Source organism: Bactrocera oleae, chromosome 2 (genome assembly GCF_042242935.1).
Source record: "Bactrocera oleae isolate idBacOlea1 chromosome 2, idBacOlea1, whole genome shotgun sequence".
In the NCBI taxonomy this organism is placed as follows: domain Eukaryota; kingdom Metazoa; phylum Arthropoda; class Insecta; order Diptera; family Tephritidae; genus Bactrocera; species Bactrocera oleae.
Window position 1 is genome coordinate 55556515 of NC_091536.1, and position 10002 is coordinate 55566516.

A 10002-nucleotide genomic window follows, 5' to 3' on the forward strand; every position below is an offset into this window, starting at 1 on the left:
GCCTTTGAAGTCGATTCAGGCCCTCAAATTTTGAGCTACAGCTAACAAATGACAAATCTTACTGTGTCACTTAACGCAGTTTTAGGTGTTACAAGCAATCTTAAAGTGAGCAAATGTGTTATACTCTCTGGCAATATATGTTCCAAATGTATGAAAATAACCTTTTTACCGCTAAAATAGACTCGTCAGGCCTTTAAAACAACCATTATAGTATAAAGTGAGTCATAGTTTTAGTATAAAGTAGTTATGGTTTTACTTAATCAACCAAGAATTTATTGAAAACTGTTTAACGGTTTTCTAAATAATAAAAGATAAGTTTGCAAAGCAACACGAAATTAGCCTTGCAACAGTTTAAAGCATTAAAGTAGATACTAGTTGCATGCTTACAAAGTGTTATGAAGCGTCTAGAAATTCGAAGCCATGCTTTCAAATATTATATGTGGGCGCCTGCGGTTTATTTGAAATTGTAGCCCGAGCCAGTGCAGAGAGTTTGAGCTCATTTACTTAACGAACTACATACTTGTATATACGTATTTGTGAATGTGTGTGAATATTTGCAAAACTATAAGCTAATTTAATTACATTTGTTTTCCTCTACTTTAAAGGGGTAAATTTAGGTGGAACGAAGCAGTCCAGATTGGTGTGAATGTTTAATTTTTCTATTGGCCAATAGGCTTGTGAGAAATCTAAAAAATGACGGGTATTCATTTTAAGTCTTTTGACTTCAAAATTAAGAGCTTTTGTTATGTAAATCTTGCAACATGTTGCTACGGAGTACAATAGTTTTGTTCACCTAACGGTTGTGTGTATCACCTAAAACTAATCGATATAGGTATAGAGTTATTTATGTATGCTTATATAAATAATCAGGATGACAGGGCGAGGTGAAATCCGCAAGTCTGTCTGTCCGTGCAAACTGTAATTTGAGTAAAAATTGAAACATCGTAATAACACTTGGTATACGTGTACCTTGGCAAAAAAATTTATAGATGGGCGTAATCAGATCACTGCCACGCCTACAAAACGCTTTTAATCGAAAACCTAGAAATTGCCATAACTAAGCCGAAAACTATGATACAATTCGGTACAACAAATCATAATAACAAGGACACCCTTCCTTTGAAAATTTTTAAAAAGAGGGTGTGGCTCCGCTCCTAATAGGTTTAATGTGTGTATCTCCCAATCCATTAAAGCTATATTACCCAAATTTGCCCAGGACAAATAATTTCGATCCTTCTTACAATAGTGTAAAAATATGTGAAATCGTATGATAACCCCGCCGACTCCCCATATAATGGTTTTGTTAAAAACTATTAAAAGTGTGATAAATCAATAACTAAATGCGTTAGAGACATTAAATTTTATATCCAGAATGGCCCATTTAATTGGAACACGTGTCAAAATTGGGCGGCAGGCATGGCACCGTCTACATTTAGGTGAAACACGGGAGGAGTTTCTCTTATTTATTTGGAAGAAATTTATCAATACAAAAATTTCTCTACCACAAACATATCTTAGTCACAAAAATATCTTATGAGAGAAATTTATCAAGCCAATTCACACACGTTAGGATAATATAAAATATTTATACACAACCTAATGCTTGTGGTACTTCAACATACATTTATTGGCGCAATTATAATAATAATATAAATATATATCTCACATCATATCACAGATAATTATATATATAAATATATAAAGTGTTCCAATCACACATCAACAAGGGCTTACTGATCACGCAAAAAACCCATAAACTTCCTTACATTCATATCAGCAGCTTGCGCCCGATCATTTAAACTTCCATGCCAGCCCTCGATTGGATTATTTGTACAATGGCCACCGTCAATGGTCGTGTGATAATGATTCCACAGCCCGATACCAAATGTCCGACATGAAATGTTCCGTCGGCAAACCAAGTATCTGATGTTTGACGATATCTCAAATTACGCTCAGTTGTAAAAATAATATATCTTCCACGGCGATTATTAGACAGCCCACGTAAATAATATAGCAATAATTCAACTCCGCTCCAAGCCTTACGATACGCATCGGGAATTAATAATTCATTTATTGATACAGGATTAGCAGGGATTATCTTATTATCAGCCCTTATACGAGACAATGTACGTCACATGTTCGAACGCTTACCAAGTAAACCGTGAGCAGACGTTGAGGCGGTGCTAACTGCAACTGCAAAGGTGCTGCTTGATGGCTCTAATCGAGCCTAAAATATCATAAAAATATATCAACATATTAGACAAATAATATAATGTAACATTATCTATAATGAAACAAATACTTATCGTTCCGGGACTTAGACGTTGTATAACACCGACCAAGACCTTCCCTTGGTATAATAAATACACCGCCAAATAATTTTATTATCACCATCGCGATAATAACTATACATAAAACCCTTTTCGCAAAGGGGTTTCTTTGCCTTTTGATTAATTATAAAATGAAGATTAATTTTATTACTAAACAAAGTGGCAACAGTTATAATCACAACACATCATGCAAACTAACAGGTGAAAATGGTAGAAGCGACCTTCACAAAAGTGAAAGGAATATAGGGAAGAAATAAAGCAGAATGTAGAGAAAATATAGAAAATAAATATACACAAATAAACTACAATAACAATAGTATATCAAACGATTTAACAGCTATAATCACGGCACTTCAGCAATACCTCTCATAAACATTACATCGCCTTTTTTCTACTTTTTGCAATGAGAAATTATAGTGGAATATATTTCTACCATGAGATATTATAACAAAGAGAAACATTTTTGCATAATGAATTATTTCTGAGAAGTTATTGCATAAAAAAAATAGACGTCCACCAGGTGAAATGACATATCTCCGAACCTACTCCACCAATTTCAACCAAATTTGGTACCTAGGACTATTTTGACATTCCAATGCTACTGTGTGAAAATCGAAATCTCACTACAACCACCCACATAACACAATTCTAAATTCCATCTGATATTTTCACTTTCCAGTATACAAATCAAGCACCAATTACTATATTTGGATACAAATATAGCTTTTATGGTATCCATCTCAGATCAAAATATTGTCAAAATCGGACCATAATTATTCAAGTCCCCAGATAGCGGAAATGTGGACCCCAAAGCCTATGGCTGATTTTCTACTGAAAATATCAGCCAATGTGTGAGATATATTATTGAAAGTAGGATTGAATCCTTTCCTCACTAACTGTCTTTATACCCCATATGTCGGCCAATTTGTGAGTTATCTTAATTAAATTAAGTAAGTATGTTTTTCTCCTAATGGTGCATCTCTATGCTAAAATGAATAAAATCGGATGAAAACTTGCACTAGCCCCATTAAACTCATATTAGTATTTTCAAACATCCGGTTGACTTTACTTCTTATATATTGATGACGGCATGGGAGGTACCTTAATTAAACTCAGAGGACATCTTTTTCTGTTAATAATATGTAGTAATCCAAATATAGATCCAATCGGATACTGTCAACACCCTTAATACCATATATATTGGTCAATATGTAAGATATCTTAGATATATTAACTGAACGTATAATATTGGATATATTTACATTCGTTCAATGCGGAAAAAAATACAGTCATAAAACTAATTGAGAGTATGACCTATAATATAAGTTAATAAAATATTAAATTTAATCATAATTCATTCATTTTTAGTATAAAGTTTTGCCAAACCCTGAAGGTATTTCCTCAGACTTGATCCTTGCAAGTTGCAAGAGTATGAAATATTCGGTTACACCCGAACTTAGTACTTCCTTACTTGTTGAAATATACAATTTTTATATAAAGCCCGATTTTATTTTTCCATTGATTTTGATCGTGGAATAAATCAATGTTTTTACTGTTTTTTTTTTTTTTAATTGCATCTATAATTAATAATAATGTTTTCCACAAGTGGAGTTTCGAAATTAGAATACCATATCTCATTTTATTTGGCTTTTGGCTAAAAATGGGAAAATTACGGATGGATTAAATAACTTTGTAATATCTCACTTATTATATACTTTTCATTAAATAACGAATTTAAAAATTTTTATCCAGTGAATAGTCATCATCTGCGGCACCTGCCACGTTTGTCTGCTTGTTGAGTAAATCAGTGATTGACTCCACTGAGACTCTGCTATGTCGATTAAATAACTACAAGTAGCCAGAGGTATATATATGTCCTCCTTACCAGGATTAAGTTTTAGGGTGGCGCCTGTTCTGGCTAGATCATCTGCTACATAGTTCCCGGGGATATCATTATGTCCTGGGAACCATTGGAGGGTTATCATGAAAAAGGATGTCGATCCGCTAAGAGATTAGTGCATTCTTTCACTGTTTTAGACGAAATCCTATGAGACATTAGAGATTTAAAATCCCTCTGGCCGTCTGTACGTATAAAGATATTTCTTGTTGTGATCACTCTCTTTGTCAGTACAGGAAAGCTTTCTTTAATTGCTGTGACCTCTGCTGCACTGCAGTGGTCTGGAAGCCGAAAGGCAATTTTGTATTTAATTTAATTTTTAAGAAGACACTGCCGCCCACACGGTCATCTAGTTTAGAACCATCTGTATAGATGCTTATCTCTGACTCCTTCGCCCCTTTCCCACTCCTCTCTGGAGGGGAAGGCAAACATGGGGGCGAGCTTTGGATTCAGCTCTGTAGGATTTCGAAAAACCATGGTAATGGAAAAAAACGCGAACTTTATAAGTATCATAGATTGCCCTTATTACTGGCGACTCAGTCTAAGAGCTGACTTCGCTGCCATTTGCTTGCAAAACAAGTCTGTTAACAGTAAGTGTAATATTACGTTTAGTGTCTGGCTTGGCGTTGTTCTGAGAGCCACTGACAGCAAAACCAAAGGCAGCCAGTTGCCTTTTTTTTCCGTTGTGGGCCTCCATATCAATATACTGTAAGTCATAATCGGCCTTACAATTGCTGTGTACTGCCAGTGAGCTACCCGAAGCTTTAGTCCCATCTGGGCCCCATCATTGTTTTACACGTGTAAGTGCTGTTTGCAAGAAAGCTTCCTGTCTAAAATTAGTCCTAAGGAGCTTGCAATTCAATTATAACTTAAACTGGGACCCACTACAAATAAGTAATGAAGATCTGCCTTACTATACATTTAAATACATGTGAGCTCGTTCACAAGTCTAACGGGTTTCCGTATAACATCGATATCTCTTATCGGTTTTGACATATAATATTTATATTAAAAAAATCATTTAGCGTAAGTTTGAGTGCTAACGAAATATGCTAGCGCAATGATGGTCAATAATTAAGTGATGCCATAATCTATATTCCATTAATTAATAATATACATTTGAACTGTAACTAAAGCATGAATGTTATTCTCTACGAAATCTTCTTTTTCCGAATGGAACCGGAATTACATATATTATAAACTGAGACAGAATATTTTCGAAACCCCAACTAGTTCCTATGGTCTATATTATTTTTACTGTGTCAATATTATAATATGAGTTAGGGGTGGAAAAGATTTATAAGATTAAATTGTCGTGGCTGTCGCAGTTTCTTGACTTAAAGCCAACTGCGGACACCGCCATGGCAGAAGAAGTGTATCACAGAAAGCTGGTTTGTCGCGCTTTAACTGCCCAAAACGTGAGCGTGAAGCTTCTATTCTTGTCCGTATTAAAAGCTTGGCTTTCATGACATATTCAAAGTATCTTTCAGAGCTGTGATAGCTGTGATTACAAATTTCAAGATCTTATAAACAATTGTGAAATAAAGTAAGCATTCATTTATTTATGAAAGAATAGCATTCAATAATATGACATCGCTTAGTCATAGTTATGCACTCAAACATACACACATACAAGTTCATGCTCATTTATATAGAAATTTATGTGCGATTGTATGTGTGATCAAATATGACTTTCAGTTTCAACTTAAGTGGCAATTGCCCGCAATAAAGTTGCAGTCCAAACCACGAAAAAGCTAACATTCATAGCAACAACAACAATCACATCCTATTTACATATGTGGTTGTGCCTCTTGTATGAAACTTAATATTGGCTTAATATGAAAATAGCTCCAGTTTACTTGTTGTTCCGCAGTTTATCATTGATGTTGTTGTAGTTGTAATTTTTCATGCATCTCTTGCTGGAGGCACATCACTCGAGCGAAGGTTTTTTGACACTCAACAAATCAAGACGAATAATAAATTTTTTTCACGCTTCTCGGCTTTGCATCTCAAACATCAAAAAGAAGATAGATGTGTATGCATGAAATAGTGAATAGGTATTCCTTAAATATGCCTTTTCTGCTTTGTTGCCTTTTTAATGACGCACGAACAATATTTTCAATATTTATATGCACATACATATATTATATATGTATATATCATATGTGTGTATATCCTCGTTAATTATAATAATAATTGTAGTTTTTTAGGCTACTTCTTCACTGTTGTTGTTAATTGCTGCTGCGTCCACTAAAATAGCCTTCATTCGCACAAGTCAAAGGTTCGCTCTCTTTCTTGGCTCTTTCAAGTCGCTCTTCATTTCGTCCGGCTGTGCTTACTGTCCGATCGCTTTTCTGCTTTGCTGTTTCGCCAAAGTTCAATTACAAATTTTAATGGTATTTTAGTTAAAAAAAAGTTTGGTTATTTTTGAGTTTTTTCTCGAAATTTTGACTCTTTTGGTTTTTGGATTTTCTCTGTAGTTGTTGGTATTTGTTGTTGCAGTTGCCTTGTATATGTTTCAAGTGTTATTGGTTGAACGTCAATTGTTGCAATGCGCATCAGTTTTTTGGAATCATATAAATTACAATTGTAGCCATTGATTTGGCATCAGTTTGTGACTTGCTCTTCCCCACAAAGCTTCCTTTGCCGCTATATAGTGCACCGTTCCGGTAGATAAAGAAGAAGTGTTATACAGTTTGGAATACTTTCAAATTTTTCTTCAAAGGATTTGCAGCCTATAATTTGATAGTGTTTTTGTTTATTGTGCATAATGCGAGTATTCGTGCTAGTTAGCTGCTTGATTGCGGGCGCTTTGGCGCGTCCTGAGGCGCCGATTGTAGGTTACACCTACAATGGACTACTGCAGAGTTAGTGTTGGGAATAAAAATTAAAACATATAGCTAAATAAATAGAATATACGAAATATAACTTGAAAAAAAATATTTCCCTTAAATAGTGAATCTAATAAATATAATTTAAGATTATGTTCCAAAAGAGTTGATTCCTTGGATAACAAAATTAAGTCAATATTACTGCTCAAAACTTGAAAATATATATGAGCTCTAAAATGTGTTTTCGAAAACATAACTAGCATATCGAAAACTAATTTTGAAATATTTTATTGGTTGATTGGATTTTTAGAAAAGTTCATTAAGTTAAATTTGGTGATCCAGTCAAATACTTTTTTTAAATTCTTAAATTAAGTAATTTTTTTTTGTAATTATTTAAATTAATTCTAAAAATTTAAGAACTAACAAATAAATAAAAGTTAAAATCTAAAACTAAAGTTTCAAAATTAAATTAAAATCCTGTAAACATGTTTTTTATATTGTACAAAGTCTAAAGAGTCCATAAATTGCGCCAAATAATTATTCAAGAATCTCAAAACTGAATTATAAAAAAAATTTAAAATCTGCTTGGATCTGAAAAGGTTGGAAATTATAATTTTTTTGTTTTTTACTCAAAGTTTGTATTAAATACAAAATAAACAAATATATTTCTGATACTTTTAAATACTGATTTTTGAATTAGTCGGTTTTTACAATATAATTAAAATTTTTGGGAAGAAAGTTGAAAACAAATTTTTAAAATAATTATTTAGACAAACAAAAGAAGTTATCCGAAAGAAAAACTTGTTAAATAATATCTCACTTTTTTAAGTAAAAGTTCAAATCAAACCACAAAACTTAAAATAGACTGTTAATTTTTTTCATTTCAAACATTTTCACTCTCAATTACACCTACAGCTTCTAATCAGCGACGCACTCTCTTGTTGCATTTCCAGATACTGTCTCACTGCACCAGCAACTGCCCTCTGAGCATGCCTTTGGCGATTTTGCCGCGCCACCACCGACTACTTATGGCACTCTGCCCACTAGCGAGATCGCATTGAACAACATTGAGCAGCCAGCCGAAGCAGCCGGACCCGAAGATGCCAATCAGCAGCAATACCAATCGGTTCAACCACTGCCACTCGATCAGCAAGACTCCTACAATGCCGCCTACCAACAGTCGAGCATAGCACAAGAGGGCGGTTACGCTTACGCATCACAGCCGACCACCGTACACAAACATGTGTACGTACATGTGCCACCCAAGGATTTCGAGGATGAGGATGTGATCGAGACACGCTTGCGTCATGCACCAGCCGCCAAGCAAAAGCATTACAAAATCGTTTTCATTAAGGCGCCAGCACCACCATCCATCCGTTCCCCAGTTGTACCACCACCACCACAAAACGAAGAGAAAACACTGATCTATGTGTTGCACAAGAAACCCGAAGCCACCAAGGATATTGTTATACCCACTGCTGCACCAACCAAACCTTCCAAACCGGAAGTCTATTTCATAAAGTACAAGACCAAGAAGGGGGAAGCTCCTGTTTATGGACCACCACCACAACAGCAACTACAGCAACAACAAAATGATATTACCAATGATAACGTCAATGGCAACAACAACATTATCGCTGCCGATATGGATCCTCGTCATGCTGATGTGCCTGTTGGTGAGTATGCCGCTCCTGCAGGTGATGACTTCTCTGCTGATCTCACTGCGCCACTTACCACGATTCAGCCTGCATTAGAGTTGGAGCAGCCGCAATCGCACGACCAGCCGCCACAGTTCGTAAACGATTTGCCCGCCGAGTCCTTCGACTTGCCAACTGCATTGCCCTTCGTCGCCGTCGAACAACCCCAGCCCACCGTTCAGGTGCCCAGCAACCAATACTTGGCTCCGGCACCCATGGCACCCATCGTAGTGGAAGAGCCAACACACTTGCCATCGTCCAGCTATGGACCACCCAGCAACCGCTTCTTCCTGAAGAAGAAGTAAACAATGTTAGTTGGTAAACAGTAAGCGGGAGCACCGGGGTGCTCCAAAATCTAGTAAATTTACACAAGCATATTTAGTATAATAGTCACCGAAGCGAGAATAGCGGAAAAAAGATTTCGGTCATCAGTTGGCCATTTACACACTCATACTCATACGCGTCAACATACAGCACATGTTAAACTTTAAATGCACTTAACGTACTTATACATCCGTACATACATACGCGTTAAATAATTATGTTTGATTTTGTTTTATGTTTTTTAATTAATTTTAATGTCTATAAAGTTTTAGTACATAATAAACCAATTTGTTATATAAATGAAATCGGCTGAGTTTACGCTTATGAAATGCTACAAAAGTAGTACAAAGTGAAAGGTAATATTGTGTCGGATGTTCAGCTTAAAATAAACGAAAAAATATCATAATTTCTTTCAAAAAGCTTTTGACCTGATTGTAATGGCTATTAGCGAATGCATTTCCAGCGTTAAAAAACAATTATTTTGGGAAACTACGTGGAATAGTAATAGTTTAAAATTGGACATTTTAAACGAAGCTTCATCTACGATACACATACGATAAGTAGAAATGAAGTCTGACAATTATTAAGTTTTCCTGAAGACTGCTGTTAACATATTTATTGGCTCGCATAGTTTGCACTTATTCTCAATGATGATGTACATAGGCTTACATCTGAAATACTGAATCCTGAGCGATAGGAACCAAAGGTAAGACTTATATAACATTCTTATAATACTGTTGCTTCCCATAAAACGATCATCAGATAGTTAAAAAAAAAATAAAAAATATGGAAACAAAATCTTGACGTGTAAATTTGTTCCAAAAGTATCAAAGCGAAACTAAATGAATAAATTGGACCTTGGATTGGTACAATTATTATAAGGGTATATATCTTCACATTATATTTTCGTATATACCGGGCAA

General features: G+C 35.1%; 1 protein-coding gene across 1 annotated transcript; it reads left to right on the plus strand.

Moving 5' to 3' along the window:
• Window positions 1-6851: 6851 nt before the first annotated feature.
• Window positions 6852-9358, plus strand: TwdlC (TweedleC). Its single transcript, XM_014239144.3, has 2 exons — window positions 6852-7094; window positions 8012-9358. The coding sequence occupies exons 1-2, from the start codon at window positions 6998-7000 to the stop codon at window positions 9058-9060; spliced, it is 1146 nt and encodes a 381-aa protein (XP_014094619.3). The 5' UTR covers window positions 6852-6997; the 3' UTR covers window positions 9061-9358.
• Window positions 9359-10002: the final 644 nt, after the last annotated feature.

Excerpts from the sequence above, each read along its gene's own strand:
- TwdlC (XM_014239144.3), top strand. The coding sequence starts at position 6,998 with ATGCGAGTATTCGTGCTAGTTAGCTGCTTGATTGCGGGCGCTTTGGCG. Across the intron at positions 7,095-8,011 it reads CTACAATGGACTACTGCAGA|ATACTGTCTCACTGCACCAG; the intron begins GTTAGTGTTGGG and ends TTGCATTTCCAG.